The sequence below is a fragment of the Solanum tuberosum genome, unplaced genomic scaffold, assembly GCF_000226075.1.
Source record: "Solanum tuberosum cultivar DM 1-3 516 R44 unplaced genomic scaffold, SolTub_3.0 scf00134, whole genome shotgun sequence".
Lineage (NCBI taxonomy): Eukaryota > Viridiplantae > Streptophyta > Magnoliopsida > Solanales > Solanaceae > Solanum > Solanum tuberosum.
In genome coordinates this window covers 980,622-1,004,511 of record NW_006239062.1, presented here as the reverse complement: position 1 = coordinate 1,004,511, position 23,890 = coordinate 980,622, and the positions used below count along the sequence as shown (strand labels likewise).

At 34.6% G+C, this 23,890-nt stretch overlaps 2 protein-coding genes across 3 annotated transcripts; one reads left to right on the top strand and one right to left on the bottom strand.

Annotated features, from left to right (window-relative positions):
* LOC102595667 (probable L-ascorbate peroxidase 6, chloroplastic) lies at positions 1 to 9,496 on the bottom strand. The gene is made up of 12 exons (XM_006351846.2): positions 9,244 to 9,496; positions 9,022 to 9,168; positions 8,806 to 8,926; positions 8,632 to 8,732; positions 8,465 to 8,552; positions 3,745 to 3,812; positions 3,561 to 3,647; positions 2,821 to 2,895; positions 2,646 to 2,723; positions 2,463 to 2,567; positions 535 to 609; positions 1 to 264 (listed from the first exon to the last, which is right to left on the bottom strand). The coding sequence occupies exons 1-12, from the start codon at positions 9,406 to 9,408 to the stop codon at positions 112 to 114; spliced, it is 1,263 nt and encodes a 420-aa protein (XP_006351908.1). The 5' UTR covers positions 9,409 to 9,496; the 3' UTR covers positions 1 to 111.
* Positions 9,497 to 12,405: 2,909 nt separating this feature from the next.
* Positions 12,406 to 20,489, top strand: LOC102595125 (F-box protein 7). Of its 2 annotated transcripts, XM_006351844.2 has the most exons (11): positions 12,408 to 12,557; positions 13,532 to 13,618; positions 13,789 to 13,901; positions 14,715 to 14,831; positions 14,915 to 15,011; positions 15,978 to 16,051; positions 17,725 to 17,778; positions 17,879 to 17,980; positions 18,162 to 18,220; positions 19,145 to 19,355; positions 20,065 to 20,489. In XM_006351844.2, exons 1-11 carry the CDS (start codon positions 12,548 to 12,550, stop codon positions 20,122 to 20,124), a joined length of 984 nt encoding a protein of 327 aa, XP_006351906.1. In that variant the 5' UTR covers positions 12,408 to 12,547; the 3' UTR covers positions 20,125 to 20,489. The 2 variants fall into 2 exon arrangements, with proteins under 2 accessions (XP_006351907.1, XP_006351906.1); XM_006351845.2 differs by lacking the exons at positions 19,145 to 19,355; positions 20,065 to 20,489 and adding an exon at positions 18,537 to 19,138 and having other exon boundaries at positions 12,406 to 12,557.
* Positions 20,490 to 23,890: the final 3,401 nt, after the last annotated feature.

Here is a 23,890-nt window from a genome sequence, read left to right as displayed (position 1 = left end):
AAAAGCACAGTGTAAATTTCAAATTTTGCATATATGACTGGCAAAATTTTCATTTACAATAATGCTGATATAAAGCACACAAAATATCTACAAGATCAAACTAAAGCCATCTTAGTTTCCAAGCAAATATGTCAAAATTGCCAAAACACCAATCACAATTATGATATTGAGAAAATAGTTCGTCGGGAGAGGCTTATCTGGGGTTCCTCCCAAGCCTTCGTATTCTGCTCGAATCTTTTGTTTCATAGCATCTGAGAGCTCTCTCTGCAATTCAAATAGGCAAGACTCGTTGAATTTATTTCTCTCCTTACATTAAACTATCAATTTTACGTTTGAATGCAAAATTTTGGTAATAGCTTGGTCTTGGATTTTATTAAAAGAAACAGCAGAACTAAATATGATAAGTTGTATTTAATCCTGCAGCAATCAGAAGTGTAAAATTTGAACATGCATGTATCTCCCCAGGAATTAAAATGCAAGTGTGGAACTTTAACTAAAACGGAAGGAAAAAATAATAAGCAATTTAAAATTTACCTTTCCAGTTGAGTATTTTGCTGCCACAAACTTCTCTGGCTGACCTTGTGTAGGATTATTGTCTATTGAGAAACCCTGTCCAAAAAATTTGCTAAAATTAGTCAAAGAGTTGCAAAATCATTGCTGTATTATACAGTTGGAGAAAAATTATCTGTTTTTTGTAACGGAGTAAGATAGTAGAGCCTTGGCCCCTATCACCATAGAGGGAAAAAGGGACTATTTGAGGGAGGTGGACTGAAGAAAACAGTATTTATCATGCAATTGATTAACAACAAGCTAAAGCTCACAGGGCATATCAGAATTTTGTGGATTGGGTGAATATACACAGAAAAAAATGAATTTTACATGGAAATGGAAGTATCTTGAATGATTAATGAAAATTTTAGTACAGAATCAAAAGTTGACTTACTTTACAGTCATATGAATGAATATTCTGGAAGACATATTAGAGTTGCTTTGACTATCTCAACTATCTCGGAAATATTCTCTGATGAGTATAAACACTTGAAGATCGAACTAGAGTACAAGAGCAAGTGCTGAAGGTACTCATGCAAGCCAGACAAAATGAGTTGATTTCAGTTACATACAATCAGGTAATTGTAACTTAAGATTTGTTAAGTTTCAGGGAATTTCATAGATTTCTCCAACCAAGTTCATATTTTGAGAAGAAATTATATCTCTTGGGTGTCAAGCATGCTATGATCAAGCTGCATTTTGACTCAGCTTTAAGAATTTACTAAAATATATCTGTGAGAGTTACTTAACCGTATTTCGGAGCTCAAAACCTAGATTTTAATGTTTCAAATGGTTTGTCAATGAAACCCCTACACATACATGTGGTAAAATTATTGAAGGTGTAGAATATTAGCAGAAGGCTAGCAGCTAGGTGCTGCACAACCATCAAAACGATCCCTCTGAAAATCAGTGCTAGGTGCTAAGGAAGAAATGTGTGGTAGTCAAAAATCTGCTAAGAAAGTTAGACAAAGTTAGGTGCTCCAACTTTCGCATCAGGTGCTGTTCGGCATTTCAAAATTTCTAAGTTGCTGTTCCATTACTTATATAAGGAGAAATCAAGCAGGGCCTGGGAAACTCTTCTTTTTTTTTTGGCAAGGAAATGAAGTGTAAAGAAAGGGCTGTGATTGGTCCAAAGGGCGGGTCACAGATGGATTTCTCGGTTATCAAAAAAAAAAAAAAAGAAGTCTGCTTTGACAAAAAATTTCTTCTTTCTCTTTCTTCTTGGTGGTTTAGGTATAATTACTGAAATGTACTTGTTTTTTGAGTTTTAATATGATGGAAACTTACGATTGAACTTGGAAAAAGGAATAGGTCTGACTAGGATTGAATACCATAAGTCCAAAGCGCTTATATGTAAATTGAATTGTGAAGGAGCATACCAAGTCTGCCTTATGCAATCACAAACAGGGTGTGTTACGATGGATTCTCTTCATCAGTATTAGGAGATATCTGGTCCTAAGACTTTACACTAAGAGCAAATCCCATAGTATTAACATCTGTCCTTAGCTTAATCTTTGATAAGTTTTAGTCAAAGCTAGATTGGCAGAACAAATCAAAGAAGTTCCAATCTTGGTATTTAACAAGTGATTGGTGCAAATTCTCTGTGGGACGGTAATTATATTCATTCTATATAACTAGTCAGGACGCTATACTTACATGTTGTGCTGGAGAGCAAAAATAGACAGGTAGAAGGAGCTCATAACGACACAGGGACATCTATATTTAGATTTCACACAAATAGTAATCAAGTAATCAATTAAAAAATGGTGATAAGTGTTCATCCAGCTACTTCATAAAAGAATTAGATGAGTGTGCAACAAGACTCCATTAGAAACTCACTTACAGCTCATATAGAAATAGAGATGCAAGAAGTATAATCTATTAACAGAAGAAAAATATTTCTGCTGACAAACCTCAGGAGGATCAAATTTAGCACCAAGGTTGCTCAGTTTGGCATGGGCTTCTGCGTAATCTTTGAAAAATACATCTTGATTTACAGCATACTTCTCTGCATATTCCTGTAAGCATGTAAGTTGTTAGAGAAGCAAAATTAGTTTGTATTGACAATATTCATGAAGATGTACTCTCTTTTCCACCTTAAATGAAGAATCTTCAAAAAGAACCGCATCTGTAGGCAAAACTAGTAGATCTTCATCTCTTTGTTCTTTAATGTCCTAACATCAATTCAAATTTAGAATAATAAGCAACAATTCATCTAGTTTTATCAGACCTCAGTGCCTATGAGTCTTAGCCATTTTCATCATACAGCACCTTAAAGTAGGAATTGTCAAATTTCAACCACTGCACAGTCCATGATTGTCCTCCAGGGCTTCCTGGTCCATCTTTCTGTAATGCAGACAAATCAGCTTTAAAAAGTCAGATTTGTTAATATGCAAGAAACATAAGTAGATCATTGCTCAGAGGCTAGCAGCAGATATCTGGTTTTTATTAAGATTTGTAAAGAAACAAAAGCACCATGGTACAGACCATAGAGGAAAATCAAGACATGAGAAACTAATATTAACTGACTGAACAATAGAGATGTAAATTGCAAAAGACTAACCTTATGTATTAGAAATTATAGGAAATTAGGTTCCAATCACACAGCCCCTCAGTAGATCCTATTTCCATACGAAGGGCTAAGTGAGAATATTATTCAAATTAATTTGAGGAAAAAGTGTTCTGATAACAAAGTCCAAACATTTCATTTAATTTTAAGAGGAAGGGTGTAGAATAATGATTCATAGACAACTACCAGCATAATTATGTATATCTGTGACACATAAATACAAAGATGTTTTTGTTTTGTTTTGAGAATGGTATAATACAAAGGAGCATTTTGAGTTCTGCAGCATGCTTTTTAATGGACATGATCCTCAATTGTCAGTCTTCTTTCTAGATTAACATTATAGGTGGAAAAAACTAAGTCGGAATGGAAACTTGCAAAAATCGCCTCAAAAGTACAACAATTAACAATTAATGATAATACCAAGTAGTGTGGAAATGGATACCGTGTATCTTGTTTCTGGCTTGCCCCAACCACTACGCTCTGGTCTGGATCTCCCCAAAGTGTGTGCCCCAGAAAGTGCGACAATTTCCTAGAAAGCAAAAATTCACTAGTGAGAAGCGTACCTCAGACAAAGACGTTGAGATCATTGATGAGATGAATTAGAGAAAAATTTTGACAAATTTTACCTTATCGCTTAGTCCCATTCTGTAGAAGACATCTCGCAAATGAGAAGAAGGGGAAGGGGGACCAGCATCTAATCAATAAGATTAAGTTAGTTATATATATTAAAGAAAATGGAGGATAATTCTGCAATAGGAGACTGTTTTACAAAATGCAGAGGGTTAGACTCTTCAAATATGAAGGATTAGAAAAAGGAAGTCATGGCAGACCATCTAAGACATACAACAAACTGCAAATGGGTTATACAGGGATATGCTTCTATCACAAGCTGAATAATCAGACCAAAGCAATTTGGAACATCGTGTAGGCCTTTATTTCGGTATAAAAAGAAGATGGTTAGGTAAATGGCTATATAAGATGCTAAAGAAAAACAACATGATAAAAAAATAAAGCTGCCTGTTTGACACGATAAATAGAAGAGGATCGACACCAAGTGGAATTTAGTCTTTAAGTAAAAAATGTCTAAATGCCTATGTTTAACAATTGAAAATGAAAAGTATTAACTTCTGCAGAGTATGTAGTAAGATAGACTGGGTACTAAGGGACTTTCAGTGGGTGCAGCAGTATGGCCAAGTGGAAGCTGAATTCCTCCATCCCTCAATATCAGATCACTCCCCTATACTTGTTAAGTATTGTCAGCAGCACAACCTTCATCCTAGACCTTTTAGATTCTTTCCTAATGTCATGGAACATCCTGATTTTAGCAGCATTTTGCAAAAAGTGTGGACTAGAATGGAATCTGATCAGCCAATGGAGAATGAGTGGTGCAAATTGAAGAAGCTCAAGCTACAACTCAAAGACATAAATGGGTTTATGGCAACATACCAACAGAAGTTGTGCCTAGAAAGAGAAAAGTTGGGTATAGTACAGGGTCAAATCCAAAGCCACATGTTGTGTTAACACTTGTTTAACCAGGAATAGGAGCTGCTGCTAGAAATTGCAAAACGGAGCAACATAGAGGAACAAGCTATTAGACACAAAGCAAGAGCTACTTGGGTGGAGAGTGGAGATGGAAACACCAAGTATTTCCATGCTCAATGGAAGATGAGGAGTAGTCACAATGCAATAACTTCCATCTACACTGAAGATAATGTCAAACTAACTGATCCAAAGGCTATTGAGACTGAATTCATATCTGTGTTCTCAGGATTGATGGGGGATTGTGCTACTGAGATTCCTTGCTTGGACTCCATGGTTATTAGAGATGGGATCTACTTAACAGTGCAACAACAAAAAGAATTGATACGAGAGGTGACATATGAGGAGATCACTGATGCTATCAAGGCTATGCCGAAAGAGAAAGCTCCAGGGGTATATGGATTTCCTATTGAGTTCTTCAAAAAGAATTGGGAGTTGCTGGACGATGAGATAGTACAAGCTGTGCAGCAGTTCTTCAGCACTGGTATACTTTACTCTGCTATAAATACTACTGCAATAACTCTAATTCCCAAAGTTCCATCCCCTACAAAAGTTAAGAACTATAGACCTGTAGCATGTTGTACTACCCTGTACAAAATCATTTCAAAGGTGTTAACCAGGAGACTCAAACAGGTGATTGGTGGACTAGTGGGGTGCTCCCAATCTGCATTTGTTGAAGGGAGAAGCATTATTGATAATATATTGTTTAGTCATGAGATTTTTAAGTGCTATTCTAGGAAATGGATTTCCCCAAGGTATGTTCTTAAGATGGACCTAAGGAAGGCTTATGATACTGTGGAATGGGGCTTTCTTACGAAGTTGTTAACAGACATAGGGTTTCCTGCCAAATTTGTAATTGGATAATGAAATATGTGTCTACAGTGTCCTATTCCTTGATGATTAATGGAGGACTGACTCACCCTTTTAATGCAAAAAGAGGCATTAGACAAGGGGACCCTATGTCCCCTTATCATTTTGTCTTGGCTATGGAGTATTTGGGAAGGGAACTGAATCAATTAGCTAGGAATGGGAACTTCAACTCTCACCCAAGGTGCAGGAAGTTGTGCATATTTGTTTTGCAGATGATCTATTGATGTATTGCAGGGCTGATATTATCTCTGTTAGGTTGCTAAATGAAGCATTCATGAAGTTTTCCAAGGCTTCTAGATTACAGCCTAATGTAGACAAAAGCTTTCTATATATTGCAGGGGTTGCCACTCACACAAAAGAAGAGATTCGTGAGGAGCTGGAATATGTTGAAGGTGTCCTCCCATTCAAATATTTAGGAGTGCATTTAGCATCTTAGAAGCTCAGTCTCAACCATTACTTGCCCTTTATTGAAAAAATTACTGCAAAGATCACTTGCTGGTCTGCTAAATTACTAACCTATGCTGGAAGAGTACAATTGATCAAGTCAGTCTTGTTTGGGGTGCAAGCTTATTGGTCCCAAATATTTTTGATGTCTAAGAAGGTGATGAAGAGTATTGAACAGATTTGTCGAACTTTCTTGTGGACTGGTAATATGAGCATATAATAAAAACGTTGGTTTCTTGGGAAAACATTTGCAAACCTGTTGCAGCTGGTGGCCTGAATATCATCAACTTATGTATGTGGAATAGAGCTGCAATATTGAAACAATTATGGAATATAGCAAGAAACAAAGAATGCTTATGGATCCAGTGGGTGCACAACTATTTTATAAGAAGGAAAGACATTGAAACAGTCCAAATACCTAAGAATGCTTCTTGGGTTGTGAGGAAGATATTGGTAGCAAGGGAATGGATACTACTGGGACAAACAGTACAAGGAGACTTGAATCCAGCTTTTGATGCATACCAGTCAGGTGACAAATTCTCCATACACACAAGACTGATGCCTCAATTCCCTAAAGCTGAATGGAAGGCAATTGCAATACACCCCAGAATTCATCCAAGATACAAGTTCTTTGTATGGCTAGCTGTCCAGAAGAGATTGGCAACTGTTGATAGGCTGATCAAATTTGGGATCCAAATCCCTCCTGATTGTGCTTACTGTGGATTGACATTAGAAACATTCGGACATTTGTTCTTTGAATGCCAGGTGACAAAGGAATTATGGAATAGATTGTGTATATGGCTGGGGTTCTCAAGAGCTGTTCAGGACTGGGAGACAGAAGTGATATAGGTATGCTTGATGGCAAAGAAGAAGGCTGGACTAGCTGAACTTGCAAATAGTGTTTTTGGTATGCTAGTGTATGTCATATGGAGAGAAAGGAACAAGATCAGATTATGAACACTGATGAAGTGTTGAAGGAAATTGTAATTAATATGCATATCAAGAGTCAGACCAGGGCGAAATGGCAGACTGCACTTCAACAACTTAATGTTTACCCTTAGTTTCTGATTAGATACATAAAGTATTGAATCACTGATCTATTTTTTTTGATAATGAATTGAATCACTGATATGTATTGTATAGAAGGCTATAGATTAGTAGGTTTTGTTTTTATTGATGAGTGAGTAGTTAGTCCAATACTACTCCGTTTGTAAAGATACACTTTTGGTTATGAATGAAAATCAGCAGTTCACCCAAAAAAAAAGTATAACTTCTTTTCAATGGACAAAATAATATCCCAATGCTACACACTACGTTATTCCCTATGAGAAGAGTACCAGTTTTAGATGAACAACTAGATGTTATTGTTAAGAGATGAACCTCAGGTCTAACTCAACCCAAAAGCTAACTCATGAGGTGAGGGTTGCCCAAGACGATATAAGGAGACCCCCACACTAATGTGGGACTCTAACCATCTCTGCTCCCCTTCTGTTCGAGCATGTGGAGCGTAGACAATATAACATGGATTCCGACACCAGGTAAACCAAGAACAAGAACGGGTTTGGCTTTGAAACAATGTAAAGAAATAAACCTTAGGCCTAGCTCAATCCTAAAAGCTAGCTCACGTGGTGAGGACTACCAAAAACAATATAAGGAGGCAGATAGATAACCCCTTTCCACATCCTCAAATTTGTCCCATGGTAATATGCTAATCCAAAATAACAAGTATTGGATGACATAAAAATTCCTAGGAGTGCAGTATTGGAGTTAGTGCAGCCATATAGTATGATGATTAATGGCATTGTAAATTTAAGTTACATGTATAACTATATGATAAATATTTTGTCTTATGAAGTGAATGTGTTGACCTCTATATGGTGTTTAGAAGGTTCTGAAGATCACGAGTCAAGCCCAATGATGCAGGCTTATCACACATATTGATGTACTTTTTAAAGAATACAATTGGACTTGAATTGAAAAAATGTTGGCTAGATAGCTTTGCAATTAGGACCACTTAATTTTGTCTTAACAAATTTAGCAGGGTTTGGCATTTCCGCTGGCATTAGCGAGATAATGTGGTCTATCCCGAGGCATCAGCAAACACCTAGGTATAGCTCCTTCCGTCAATCATCTTCATCCACCTAGGTGATCTCTCTGCTTTTTTCCCATTAAATAACAGATGTGCAATCTTCTTTCAATCTCCAGGATTGGATGAACTTAAGATAAAGAAAAAGTTCTATGCGGTCTCTTACCTAACTTCACACCTAGTGCAAACCAATTGAACTTCACTAACCACCAGGTTTCAAAGAGGATAATGTAAAGATAGCATTAGATGAAATTGTTGTCTCTGCAGGAGTCCATTAAATACAAAACACTGGGATAAAATTCATTCAAGATGATCCTGATCAGTACTTTCCATGCATGATAAGCTAAGCTGCTAAAAAAAATCATGATGTACCAAAGAAATATAGATGACAGTGAAGAATCTCTCACCAGGAAGCCTTCCCTCTTCTGGGCATTCCTCAGGTCCAGAAACATCTACTCTCCCATATTTCATGGGAATTTTTGGGCCTCCAGCCTCCTATAGGTTTGAAAAAGCAGAAAAACTAAGTGAGTGAATTAACTTTCAGGCAAACACAAAAGCCAAAAGTAGTAACGACCTCAATGGCAGTGGCACTAGCCAACTGAAATAAGTCTGCATAGGTCACACCAGCGTACTTGTCTTTGATTGGCTGGAGAAGTTTCAGTGCATTAACAAGTCCTGAATTGCAAGCTTGTCAGCCAAAAATAGATAGTAAGCAAGCAAAAAGTGTAATAAGAAATTGAATATTTACCAGCATTTGCTCCATGTTTTAGTTCAACTTCAAATCTTAAGCTCCCGTTAGCTCCACCTCTTTGTGGCCAGTCCTCGATATTCTTGTTATAAGTTCCAGCATCATGCCAGCCCAAGCGAACCTAAAATAGGTAAGTGGGAAGAGCATACAGGTTCAAATTTCAATCCTCGCCTCATTTAGTAAAGAAGTGATGAGAGCATGAAAGAAAAAAATTACCAAAATAGGATGACAGAAGGTGGTCTTCAACAGCTCCTTAATGTCCTCTCTTGCACTTTTCAACTGATCGGGATCAGAAGCAGCGCATTTCGGCGAAGCCAATGTACTGAATCTTCCACTAGACGTTGTTCCAATCAACGCTCGTTTCTACAAGAAAACAAATTGAGTTCAAAACGAGAATATAGAAAAAACAAAAATAACTAAAGGGGAAGAGCAATGAACCTGGTAGCGGAAGATGTGGGTAAGGAGAGGAGATGATCGAATGCATTTAAGAGAAGAAGAAGAGGAGGAGAATGAAATGGCAAATCTGGCCGTCGTGGAGGCGGAGGTGGCGGCGATGGCGGCGGAGGGGAGGAGATGAGAGGTGGCGCCGGTGAGGGAAGCCATTGGGTGAGACCTCTTATGTTTTGGATAGTGAATGCGAGTTTCAGAAGAGAGATAATGTTGGCCAGCAAATTAGCTCCATCAGCTCTCGTTTAAATGGCTAAAGGTCCCACTTACAAAAAGTTTAAAGGAACAATTTATTATGGGAAACTTACGTAAATATATTATACTATGCCTGCATCTTAAGCGGAAATTTAATATCACAAAATTTATAAAATAATATTTAAAAATTATTGGTTATTACAATTAAAATACTATATTATCTTACATATAAGATTATGTAGTAATAAACATTAATAATGTAAAGGAAAATGATAATTATAACATTTTATCATTCATCTTTCAATCAATCATTTTTTTTTTATTTTATAATTTATCCTTTTGCTTTCAGAAAGTGTTACTATTTGATATTTTTGGGTAATCAAATGAACATCAACATGAGATATTAAATTTTCTAATAAATAAATAATCGTTGGTGAAGGGATAAACAAATTTTAAAAGGCTGAAAAAAATGAACAAATATTATAATTCTAACGTGTAGAAAGTTCAGCCCTACCTTTTGTTACATATATCATTTTAAAGTTCCCCATTTAAATGTATTATAAGTAATTATTAAAATGAAAAGATAAAGGGAGAATGTATCATATTGGACAACAATTCAACTTATGATATAAACTTGAAAGGGAAAAATATTACACAAAATCATTCAGTTTGTTTGGGTGTTTTTTTAAAATCAACATACCAAAGTGATGTTATGTTGCTGAAGGTATGATCTGAAATTCCTTGAAGGATCTAATTAAAAAATCATTTGAATTGATTTAGTGACTTTTTAGGTGAAATATCACTAATTGAGTGATTTTCTAGGAGAACAATTCTTAGTTGAGTGATTTTTGAGTTACAAAATAAAGTTGTGTGACTTTTTAAGAAAACTATGCATAGTTGAGTAACTTTTTAAGAGAACTATTCATAGTTCAGTAACCTTATCTCTATTTTCACTTAATCTTCAACCTCAATTCAAAATGAAATGTGAAACTCACATAGGTTGGGGTTGTTTTTTCTCATATATGTTAGTGAATGTGTTCCATTACATTTGATCATGGGCAAGAGAAATGACACAAATTTGCCACCATAGAAAGATCATGTATTTACATTTTACAAGATTTGGAATGATAGGAATGCTATATCTCTTGAGGTATAGAATTTTTCGTGAGTTCCTCAGAATAATATTCAAGTGTAACTTGTATATCTTGAGGTTGGAGAATTTTACATTACTATGTCCATTATTTTCCATGCGTGTTTGAATTTGTGTAGAAAAAATTGTCACTAGAGAAATAAACTTGTATTACAAGGATTCATTAACGATAAATCTTTCAATTCAAACAAGGGTGGCGGGTCGAAAAAAATTCCAGCGTAATAAATATTGTGAAAACAAAAGTTCTAAGTACATATTGCCAGATTTTTTTTATGGGACTTTACATGTCTGATGAAGTTGCGTATATATTCTTTATATTCAGGAAAATAGAATTTTTTTGCTAACATTACATCTGCTGCTATTAGGATCTAGATTTAAGTGTTTAGAAAATGAATCTTTTCTCTTTCTTTGCTCTATTTTTATATGATATAATAATAATAATTCCAGGATAAAATGCAAGACTATTTTATCATGTGTTTGGTTGGAGGTATTAATCAATCTTGAGATTATTTATCCCACCATTTATACCTCAGTGACGACTTAAGTCATCCCATATACATGATGAAATAACTTTTATATATATATATATATATATATATATAAGATAACTTATCCCAAAATAACTTATTTCGAGATAATTAATCCCAAGATAACTTATTCCCAACCTTTACGATCCTTAAGGTTTCTTTGGATAAACTCAATTTATGAAATATGTTTATGTTGGATTTTTGGAGTTTGTCTTTAAGGTATCATTGTAACCGTAGAAAATCACTTCTGATAAAATTGTTTGGAGAGACAATTCACAGTTTCAAATAGCTACTAACAATTACATTTTATATAACTCTTTTTACAACATTAATTAGTTAGACACATTTTTATTTTAATTATTCTTGCGTGAGGCACGAGTAAATTTACTAGTCTTTTTGACAAGAAAATTACACTATCAGTTCATTTTTAAAAATATTTATTTATCTTAATATATATATTCACATATTATTAATAATTAAATAAAAATAACAAAAAAGTATTGTATGGTAATTTTGACTCTAAATTAATTATAGTAGTTTATTTAGGATTCTTATTTGGTTGCCAAAAAAAAGATTTTTTCACCGCTTTCTCTTGTCCTCATTATTTTCACCCCGTTCTCCATCAACACCATTGAAGCAATTTGACACTTTCATTGCTTTAGAATGTGTTTTCTCTTTTTAGTTCATTCAATCAACAACACAAAAATTAATTGAAAACAAACTTTGATCCATATACCATCATATGTAGTCCAATTTATTTAAACAATATTCAAAGTCGATAATATCAAAAATATTTGAACGTTATTTAAAAAAAAAAAAAAACTTAAATTTGTAAATCATGTTTTAAAAAATAAAAATAAAAAGAGAATCTGAAAAATCCTTAATCTATAAATGTGAAAATATTATAGAGTAATTAAATTAAGAGAAATAAGCATTTCTAAAAATGAATTGATAGGATAATTTTCTTGTCCATCATAAGTGGATAGTAGTTAATCTCTTTTTATAAATGAAAATGAATTAACCTGTTTGAGTTTTTAAGATAGGTGCATGACTTAACTTTTTTTATTATAAATAATATATGTGGCAAATTATAATAAATTACGTGGCATTTTTAAATTGCAAAAATATCATTAAGGTTTGAGTTATTTGTTTGAGGTATATTGGAACAAAAAAAAATTAAATATATTTTTAGATAAAAAAATGAACTAAGGATATTTATAAATCATTTTCAATACGTGAGAGATATTATTGACCCTTCTCCCAAATTAAATAATACATGACCTCTCAGATTTTGCTTGAAAAATACCATTTCCTTAATATAAATTGGGAAAATTGATTTCCTTAAATTTCCGCCCTTCTCATTTCTTCCTGGAGTTTCCCTGGATATCTAAATTGTCAAGCACAACATTCAAAACCAAGAAAAATGACTTCAGGTGAGCTATGAAATTCTTCAAAATGTTAACTTTTTCTTCATTTCATAATTTTTTTCCTCTATTCTGTTCTAGAATTGGTATTTACCATCTGGGTATTTGTAAATTCAAATTCTTTGGTTGGAATCTTTCTTGGGTTTTGGGTTATGGAAAGGGTTGTATATGATTTGAGAAGGAGTTGTATTGTAAGAAAGTTCAAATTTTTGGTTGGATTTTACTGGGATTTCATTAATTTCTGGGAGAAGTAAAAAAAAAAATGAATCTTTGTTTTAAAATATGTTTTTTCTCGTGTTTGTTGCTTATTTTTATGTTCTTTTCAGCTTGTGTTGCATCATATAGTGTATTGTTTTGTGTTCAATGGAACTGACATAGAGCATGGTAGACAGGGTCCAGATCCCCAATAACACTAGGTGATTAGTAGGTACCCAGTGGATTAGTTGAGGTGCGAAGGGCCCCGGATACTATTTTTTAAAGAAAGAAGGAAAAAAAAAAGAGAATTGGATTCTGCTCATATCCAAATCTTTTGTAAATAAAAGAGCAGACTCGTGTATATTTTTGCTAGTCTGCAGTTTGATGAATAAATGTTCTCTAGTCATTGCTAATTTGAGAAGCTGAAATTACTGATTCAAGATTGATTTTATGTGACTACCCAAGCTTGCTATACTTTTCATTTTACTGTTGGTTTGTTTACTTGATCTTAGTATCTTTTTAATTCATTGAGTAATGGAAGTATTTATTTCCAAATTATGAATATGTATATTTATAGACTTTTTGTCAATTTCTGTGTTTTTTTGTCTCAGTTTACTTGTTTTATGAGTAAATCTGAGTACTCTCGTCATCTGGGCATTGGTCAACTTTCGGAAATTTGTTCCTTGAGTTAGTTACAGAACTAGAAATTGTCCCTTTATGGTGTTGTCATGTTCTTCTTGTTCTGTAATTTTCGTTATTTGTCATTGATAATGGCTCATATCTTGCAGATTACACAGTGGAACTTGCTGTGGAACTCGAAACTGCTGCACGGTTGAGAGCTTCTCAGTTCATTTTTCCTCAAAGGCCATGGCTTGGTATTTTCCTAGCACTTTGTCATTGCTTACTTCAATTACCTTGCTCCTAGCAATTTGCTAGCTGTATAAAAGATTCATCATTTCTTGGATTCTTTTTATCGACATTTGGTTTTGATGATGAATTTGTGTAGAACAGACTAATGTCAACTCACCTGCCTATTTTCTTTCAGATTTGTATGGGATTAATGTTAGACCTGTCGCTCCTTTTGGAAGTGCTAGTAGCAAGCAGTTTGTTGATCCTGCATTGATACACAGAGTGCTACCTGATGAACTGCTTTTTGAGGTATGCCTATATGGATTTCAATTAATTTCCTCTGTAATTTTCTTATCGACATGTAAATATGTGGCAAGTGTTGGAAATGCTTTGTTACACTAGGAAGCTGAAGCATATTGATAAGACTTACAACAGAGCTGATTTTGCTAAACTAATTAATAGGTATCCGAAGTATGAACAATGTTTTTCTATAAATCAAAAGAAAAAATTAACCAGAAAGTAAGGTATTTGTGGCTGTTTTGGGTTACATGTACATTTATGGTGAGACGATATCTAGCTACCCCCCTATGAACAACTTTTATTTCATGCCCATGCAAAAAGTTAGTGGATTCTACGTGGAGACAACTGTTGCTATTTTAACATCTGCCTTGAGCCTTTTTCCCCGTCAATTCTTCTGAGGAGCATCCTTGGTAGCAAAGTTGGATGTCATCTCTGTCTTCTTCGGAGACGAGGAATGTTGGACTCTATGATCTCATTATAGTAATCAAGTCGAGCTTTACAGCCAAGCATAAATGTGACTGTTCCCTTTGATTCTTTCTCTGGATGGTTAGCTGGTTTTCACTGATAATTTATTGGATTAGTCTTTAACCCAGTCCCACCCCCTCTTTCTCCAAAGTTCTTGTTGTTTCCTTCCAAGGGGTGAATTGAGGTTGCATATCTACAGAACTGAAGGCAATCAAATATAAAACCGTGATGTCTTCTTGAGAAAAATTATGCTGTTTCTAGATTGAAATTTAGCTTTTGCAGCCTTCCCTTCTAATCTTTATAGCTAAGGTGAGGAAACCGGAAACTTACTATGATTTCATGATTAATGTTGTGCAGATCTTGTCAAAAACAACCCCATACACCTTGGGTAGGGCGGCTTGTGTTTGTCGAAAGTGGAGGTATACAATTCGGAACCCTGTATTTTGGCGCAATGCGTGCCTAAAGGCTTGGCAGGTACTAGGGACACTGGTTCTGGTTGTTTATTGCGACTAGTGAGCTTAGTAAGTAACATTAACCATTGTGCCTCATTTTTGAAGGTTTCTGGATTGGTAGAAAACTATAAGGTCCTTCAGTTGAAGTATGATGGTTCATGGAGAAAAATGTGGCTTTTAAGACCAAGGATTCGTACGGATGGTAAGATATAGTTTTTGATGAAGATGGTAAAATATTGTTGCACAATTACTTCGAAATATACTATAGTTACACCTGTTTCTATGACAAGAAGGTCCTTATTATTTACCAAAAAAAAAAGTTCCTTATTAATTGTAAAGTTCTATGTTGGGAGGGAGAGAAGGCAGAAGCATGAGGGCATGTATAGGGATTGTTGGCTACTTCCTCTCGTTCAACATTGCAATGTTATGGATTTTAATTCTTGAGTTTGGTGACAAATGAAATGGACACTTTTCTCAAGACAGTAGTGTGCCAATACTTCTAACTTCCATTTGTTACTTTTTGAATAGATAGGCGACCATGTATTGTAAAATTCTTGGATTTTCGTTATTACAATGCCAGATTTTGATTATCCTCAAATCAATTCTGTTTATTTGGTCATTGGTCGCTGGATTAATATGAGTCTTTTCTGTATTCAGGAAGAACCTCTAAGTTCTCAAGTTTTATGCCCTAATTGGTGCATCTGGAAAAAACAGTATTTGTTGATATTCACTTTGACATAGCTTTTCTATTAGAGAATAATGGCAAGAGTTGATAGTTGTTGAACAAGCAAAAACAAGAGTTAAAAGTTGTGATTTTCACCATTGTGGAAATTTTGGTTGCTCCTAGTAGTATCATTAGAATTTTACTATTGAGCATTCAATATTTTGAAAGCTGGCAATATAAAGTTTTTCACGAAGTGTCTTAAAGCTGGGTATAGTGTATTTGGTAGGGATGTATGATAGTATTTTCCAAAAGAAATTTCTCTATGGACCACATACCAAGGTATTTGTCTTGGATTTACTTATGCCATCTGAGCAGGAAAACTAATTTTTTCTCTATCTGGATGTTTTTGCCGTTGCCTGTAAAAAAATTGGGTTATTTGTATCTACAAGTCTAAGTTGAAATATTTGAAGGTAGTAAGAAGTCTTAATTTAATTTTTTCTGCAGGTATTTATGTCAGTCGAAACACATATATTCGTGCAGGAGTAGCTGAGTGGAAGATCACTAATCCAGTTCATCTTGTATGTGTATTCTTATTCTCCACATAGTTAAATTGTGACACAGTTCTTGGATTGCATGTTTAGAGATGAGCTGTGCTGGCAAATGCTGCATAGTACTTGTAGGAGAAGGCAAATTATGCAATATGCTAATTCATCTTTTGCCTTGTAAATTTCATGACGGAAGATAGTTCAGAAAAAATGACAAATTAGACAAATGTGACTTCCTCTTTTCCTTGGGATAAGAGGTAACTTGTTCAACAGTGCTAGAGCTTTGTAAATTATAGTTTCCTTATTTATCGTGAAGGTTTATGATTGGTTGGACCATTGTTATACCCCATCCCCAAAAGAAATAGAGAGAAAAAGGAAAGGTCCTTTAATATGGTTTGAATATGTACATGTGAGATGTTATCTTTGAGGGAATCAATTTCTAATCATTGGTTGTTGTAAATTATTGAAGATATTCTAATCAAGAAAACTATTTTACACCAACTGCAAAGAAGGAGCATGCATCTTTTGATGACATAGATCATTTTCCTGTACAACTACCCTTTTCTTTCTTTAGATCACATTTTTGAGGGGGTTGGGGGAGGGGGGGGGGGTAAAAGAGTGCTACTTATGGGGGTTGAACTTTTCACCTACTTGGTGGAAGGTTGTGCGCACTCACCAAGTGAAGCTTCACATCTACAAAGGAAGGTGAGTGTATATATGTGGATGGTAAGGGTGCTCTACAAATATATCATGTTTACTAAAACCATTTCTGCTACCAGCATTGCTAACATCCTTAACAAACTTTACTACTCAGAACGCCATCAAATGAGAGACCCTTGCTTTATTTCCCACCTTCTTATTAATATCTTGTGCCACTACCCTCTTTATCCAACCAAATGTCACAACCCGCATTTAGGGATTCATGACCGGCACCAGGCACCACACTAACTACCCCTATCAAGCAAACCACTAAACTAACGACTGGTTAACATCACAAACATATGAAAATACTGTAGAACTGGAAATTAAAGTCAAACATACTGCATAGCACTGAAATATCTCAGTAGAAGTCTCAACTGTATAGTGTAAAACAAACCATACTACAAACGGGCCAAGTTAAACTAGTCATGAGCCATCTAGAAAAAACACAACTGCTACAAAGGTCCATGGGGCATACCTCAAAATAAAGGAAAGGCTAGGAAAGCAGATTGAAGCTCTTACCGAAAGATGAGTGGAAGATGTTGATGAGGATGCAAGATTTAGCTGGTGATATGGAGCTTAGAGGTACCTGTCGCTGCACCCAAAAAATTAAGCAGGCCCCAGTGATGGAACAAGATTTAAATAAAACATGAGATGCACAAGTAGCAGATACATTGCAAATGAAAAGTTGATACTGAAAACTGAAAGCTGTAAAGCATAGGATGCAGCTAAACACTGCAAATAGACTTGCTCTGCCTGGGACTCCAGAAAACGGAGCAAGTTGTGGGGTACTGCAAGAAGACCTGCTCTGCTTGAGAGAGGGTGTTTTCCTCATCTGAGAGAACTGATATAAGTTGTGGGCTATTGTAAACAGACTTTGGATTCTAATCAGTATTACCTCTTTGAGTTGTTCAGTTTCCTCCCATTGCTTCTTTTCTTCACTTTGCATCCTATTGCATTAGTATCAATGGCATTTTATAACATTGTCATCTTCTCTTTGATTGTAGGTGTGTTACTATCGCTATATGAGATTTTATCCTTCAGGCAGATTCCTTTATAAGGTAGTAATCATTTGTTGTTCAGCTCGTGTGACATACTAGATCTTTACGCATTGTTCTTGCTATACCTGGTTTATAACTTCTGTAGATTTCTTTTAACTAGAATTCATCACAAAAAGTCAAAGATGTCGCGAAGTACCTGAACTTCCGTGCCTCAAAAGCTGATTGTGTTTTTAAGGGGAATTACACACTATCAGAGGATAAAGTAAGTTCAATTCTAATCTTCCCGTACAAGTCAATTTGTTTCTGGCAGTAATTTGGTTATATACGGTCAAATCAAAATAATGGTTCATTCCTCCTTGCTTAAGTTGATAATGCTTTTGGCGTTTAGTTGATATATGTGATGCTAATTTTGAACAGACAGCTCACTGCCTTCTCATTTGCAGGTTGAAGCTGCTCTTTTGTACCCTGGAACGCGTCCAACTGTGTTGAGGTTCCGCTTAAGGTACTTGATCATGGAGATTCTATTTGTATTTTGAGTTCTTATGCTCAGCTCTTGTTAATAGAACTATGGTTGAAGGTTTGGGTACTTTTCCCCTGGCCCTACAGGTCACCATATTAGTTTCTTAAACTTCCATCCAAGCCAAACTAGCTTCTAAGAAAAAGATCAATAAAAATCACCATCTGTTAGAGTGCAAACTCAAGCTATATATAAATGCTAGGTATAAAGTTGAGGATCTTGGCGGGATGTTCAGTACCGATTGTTATAGGTTTTGTTCGGGAAGTCAATAAGCTAATTCCTGTAGATGTATATTTTCCAGGTTGCCCACCTATAAACTCATCCGAGGCAGCAGGCTATCTTTTCCGGATCCTATTAACTATTGTGAAAAGCTTAGTCGTGCACTTTGAATAAATGTGTGGGACAGTTGCACCTTAATCTTTAGTGCAAGCAATGCTGGCAGTTTTTGGTCCTTGGGATAAATCATCTTGCAGGTTTATAAATGTAGTGTGCAGAATTTGTGGTAGCTAGTTGCTGGAATTTCTCCTGTAAATGAAATGAGCAATTAATACTTGCGTGAGTTTGGTTGAGTAGTCTTAATAGGTCCCAAATCTTCTATTGTATTAAACAAAATTCAAACTTAGTAAACATTCTGTTATTTTTCACTTGCAGATGACATTTGCTTTCCATTTCTATCAGTTATAATATAATAATTTATTGTCAATCCAATCACTATATTACATGTAAAATTTGAATTATTTTTACCTTATAAAATATGTAGAGTTTGAATTATATGATAAACCTGAAGTTTGTGGAGTAGAGTGTAAGATACGTAGAATCTTCACAAACCTGTAATGCGGATTACTCTAATTTGTATGATTTCTACATGGTACCATGTTTAATTCATATGACATTTCACTTGTCCATTAGGTTGAGGGGTACAACCCAAGGTGCTAATAACAGAATGGATCTACTTGCTCTTCTTACAAGTGGCGTGAATGATAATGAGGTTAATTGCCCGGATGAAGACATTCTTGGGGTTGTCGAGAGGTGGGAAGAGGATGAAACACATAACCCAGATGTTCCAGCAATTTCACACAAGAGGGGTCTAACACCTTTCGTCTTTGTTTCATTTGAGGAGGTGAGTTTATCATTCACATTTGTGCGAAGGAGTCACTTTTTTCACATCAAGCAAAGAGAAGATCAAGTTTCACATCTAACAATTAGTATGATTAATGAGGCAATTCTAATAGGTTGCGAAATATTTTTATGATTGAACGTGATGTAGTGTCTTCTAATTAACTTTAAAGGAAGTAGTATCTTCTAAATTTGAAACTAGCTTAATATTCATGTATAATCTTGACACAGCTGATATAGGTCTATATACCAAATAAGTAAAGAAAAATTGGCTAAAAGTCATTTAGCAATTCTATCAGAAGATACAAGAATATATGGTTTATTCATTATTCAAACATCCAAATCAACTGCTGCATGTATATATGCTTTGAGTCATTCAGTGTCCTGTATCTAGTTTGGATATCTCCATCTTGCTTGCGTACAATGTCTTGCGATTTTTATCATTATGATTTGTTGCTTCAATCTTGATGTTTTTAGCTCTCTATTCGATGCTATGAACCATGAGCACCAAACCATACTTCATTTTCCATTTGCTAGAATCAGTTTTTAATTGTTTCAGCCTTGATAAATGACCCATATTCTATCGTGTGATTACGCTAGAAGCAATTTCTCAATTGGTCTGTTTAATAAAGATTTCAGATATATCTTCTATCACTTGCACATATGACTGAACACTAACACTTTGCTTCTTATCCTCTTTTTCCTGGATATAGGTGGAAACTTCAGTTCTAAATCTCCCAGTGGAAAAAATGGATTATTATGTTCCTGGTTAAGAACTGGATCAAACAGACAATCCATTGGTTGTAAATATGTAGCATTGTTGTTTGCAACTCTTTTATTTTTGGCATCTTAGAATCGGAAAGTTTTCAATTTGTTGTGAACAGGAAACGGTCTCTCTACCTCCACAAGGTAGTGGTGAGGTCTGCGTTCACCTTCCTTATACTTCACTTGTGGGACTTGTGGGACTTGTGGGATTTCACTGGGTATGTTGTCGTAAACAGGTTCCTATCGAACAATGAAAGACCAGTATAATACCGGTCTCTGTGTGTGCATTGTATGGCAGTTTGAATATGTTCCAAGTTGGAATCTGTTTGATAATAAAGGGAGTTTAATAATCGTTGTATTATTTAGTGGCTTAGTGTATATGCATTTTATGGGTGAAATTTTTACTTCCAATGATTCAATTGATTTGAGTTTTAACAACTCCACTTATACATAAGAACACTGTAGAATAATTTTCTTATCAGTCGAAAAAGCAAAATTAGCATAAAGTGTATTGTTCTACGTCATTATATAATGTCATACATTCATAATTTGAATGATAAACCTACAAGACAAGTAGGGTACAAGGAGATCTACTATGAAAAGGTAGGGTAAAAGATGAAATATAATTATCAAATAGAAAATGAGAAGAAACTATTAATGTAATAATGCGATCACACCAAATCAATTGTTACATAAAACGAGTCATTTTTGGTAAAAATTATAAATTACCATTAACCAACCAATAACATTACACCATAAGGTCACGTATCATCTTAGCCACCTTCTAGGAAGAGTACTAAGACGCATAGGTTTCCAACTAAAAGAAAAAGAAAAACAAGTAGGCTTTAAGTAACTTGGTTATCAACCTTTGACTGTTACTAGCTTTCCTAGATCCTTTAAGTAATTCTAATCTCGGTGTAACTTCTTTCTTAATCTGTACTAACACTATATCATTATTCACCGATGATCCTTTAAAATTCTTCCAGTTCATTGCTTTCCACATATGATAGATCACTGCTCCCCAAATAGCTGCAATCACTTTCTTTTGAAACTACTTTCAGTTCTTCCTCTTTATGCCTTCCAACACTTCCTTAACTTCACCTTTAGGTATGGTTAGTCCTACCCACCATTGGATGCCATCTCTCAATGTCTCTACCCAAGTGCATTCTACGAAGATGTGTAATTGAGTCTCCAGAGATTGATTTGCACAGAGACAACATGCAGTATCTTCCACTGGAATAGTGAGATGCTTTAATCTTTTTTTTGTAAGTAGTCTCCCTTGTACATCCAACCATACAGTAAATCGATGTTTTGGCTAAAGTGCAGTCCAGATGAGTTTTGCAATATTTAGTCTGCTTTGCTGCCCCAACATATCATTATAGCTCCCTATAATAGAATATTGGCTGTTGTGAGTTAACTTGTATCTCCCTTGCGTGTACCAGCCCTTCATCATCTCCTTCAAAGCATTCATCTTTTTCCAATACCAACTGCAGTCTTGCGGTGTTTGATGAGTTCAAATATTTGTATTTGTTTTCATATATACACCATGAACCTATTTTACCCATAATGAATCCTTCTTCTCTGATAGTTGCCATAGTAATTTTCCAACTGAAGCAACATTCCAGTTCCTACAACTCTTAATATTAAATTCTCCAAATTTCTTTGGACAACAGATCTTGTCCCATGCCACTAGTGCAATCTTCCTCTTCTCCTCTGTACTACCCTCCAGAGGTACTCTCTACACTTCTTATCCACTGTCTTCAATATGCTCTAGGGTAAGATAAAAACAGATCCCCAAAAGCTATGAATGAAAAACAAAACAACTAATATCATTTGTAATCTCCCAACGTATGACAATTGCTTTGAATACACATTGTTGATCCTATTAGTAATCTTGTTGACTAGCTGTTGGCATTCTAATTTGTTTCATTTATTAGTTGGGAGAGGCAAGCCAAGGTACTTGATAGGGAAGATACCTTGATTGAAGCCACTCAGAGCTAGCAATTGATCCTTGATCAATTCATCAACACATGCCATAAAGATACTAGATTTCTCCATATTTGCAACCAACCATGTAACATCACTGAAATGTGCTAATGCTTAAATTACTCTTATGGACAGAAGTAGCATTAGCTTTACAGAAATGAGTCTTTTTGTTATTATCTAATGATGAATTTAAACGATACGATATAATAGAACTTAAGTAACAATTAAAATAAACATTGTAACTAACAATACGATACAATACAACAAGTAATAACCATCCAAACAAAGTGTTAGAACTTATTTGAATTGACTTATTTTAAGTGTTTTTAAGCTAAATATTTTAAGCACTTTTGGAGTGTGTTAATAAATTTAAAAAAATGCTTATAAGTATTTGATTTAAAATAAAATGATAAAAATAAGTCAAGCCATAATCTAGAATTGCTCCCTCCGTTAATTTTGAAATTATGGACAAATTATTAAGTAGAGAAAGTAATCTTTAACTTATGATTTTTATTTATGAGTCAAAAGTTAAAAATCAATCCATTGTCACGATAACTCCTATGTTTCACACACATCTCGAGTTCATCTTTATTATTCTTTTATGAGCCCAAATTGACTACAAAAAAATTATGAAGCTTTATAATATTCCCTCCGTTTCTTTTTATATGTCGTCTTACTATAAATAGATGATCCGTAATACTTGTCATTTCATAAAATCAATACATAAATTACAATATTCTTCTTATTATACCCTTGATAGTTAATTAGTCTTGAAAATAGATATTTGACCAATTTAGAAAAACTATTAAGTAATTAATATTCATTATAATTACTTCATACATTGATTAATTACTCTCACCATAAATTTGCTTATGATACAGCTTGGAGCCCTTCAAATGGTACTGTAAAAATGAATTATGTATAAAAATATAAATAAAACAAAGAAAATATGAACCAAAATCATCATATCATATCATATATATTACTATAAGTAGAAAGAGTTTAACCCCAAAGTTGATTTACCGTTTTGACCCTACAATATTACTTAAATATTAATTTATTAAAAAATAAATTTGCTGATAATCTCAGACCTAATTTAATTCTCTAGAAACGTATAGTTGCTGCTCAACCTCATCAATCACTATAACAGAAACATATAGTTACTGTTGAACCTGTTCGATCAGTGCGAACTTCCTCAGTCAGTGCGACAACCTTTTTCCGACGCTCAAGTTCAGTTGATCCAAAACCTCAGATACTTCACTCATCTATATATATGTCTCCAACAACATGTTATTATCCATTAATATGTTACTCTTTTCTGTGCCTCAATCAAATACATCATTGTCAGGTAAATTATTTTTCTCCTCTTTATTTATCAAGAACTGTTCTGTTTTCTCTATTTATTGTCTATGTCTTTATCTAGCTTATTTCGTTTCATTCTCTTTATCGTGAGTCGCTCTGTTCTTGATATTATTATTTTTGTTATGTCAAATTAAATTGTGAGCACCTGTTCTAAAGATGGAGTCTTTGTTGTGGAAGCATTTTCTGAATGCACGTACTAATTATACTATTTCAAAACTATCCAAATAATGGGTTAAGGGCATTTGATTAAAAAATTTCATAATATAGTGGGATATTGTGTCTTGCCTAAATATAAGCATAGATTTTTTGGACCTATGAAATTTCATCCTGTACTGCAATTCTAATTCTTTGGTACAAGCATGTCAAAATCACTAACAGTACATTCTGCCACTTGATTAGTATCTCTAAATATTTTAGTTCCCAAAT

Coding starts and splice junctions, on each gene's coding strand:
- LOC102595667 (XM_006351846.2), bottom strand. CDS start 9,408: ATGGCTTCCCTCACCGGCGCCACCTCTCATCTCCTCCCCTCCGCCGCC. Junction 3,813..8,464: donor AGAAGAGGGAAGGCTTCCTG/GTGAGAGATTCT, acceptor CTTATTGATTAG/ATGCTGGTCCCCCTTCCCCT. Junction 3,648..3,744: donor GAATGGGACTAAGCGATAAG/GTAAAATTTGTC, acceptor TTTGCTTTCTAG/GAAATTGTCGCACTTTCTGG.
- LOC102595125 (XM_006351844.2), top strand. Junction 14,832..14,914: donor CGTGCCTAAAGGCTTGGCAG/GTACTAGGGACA, acceptor TCATTTTTGAAG/GTTTCTGGATTGGTAGAAAA. Junction 18,221..19,144: donor GTGTTGAGGTTCCGCTTAAG/GTACTTGATCAT, acceptor CTTGTCCATTAG/GTTGAGGGGTACAACCCAAG.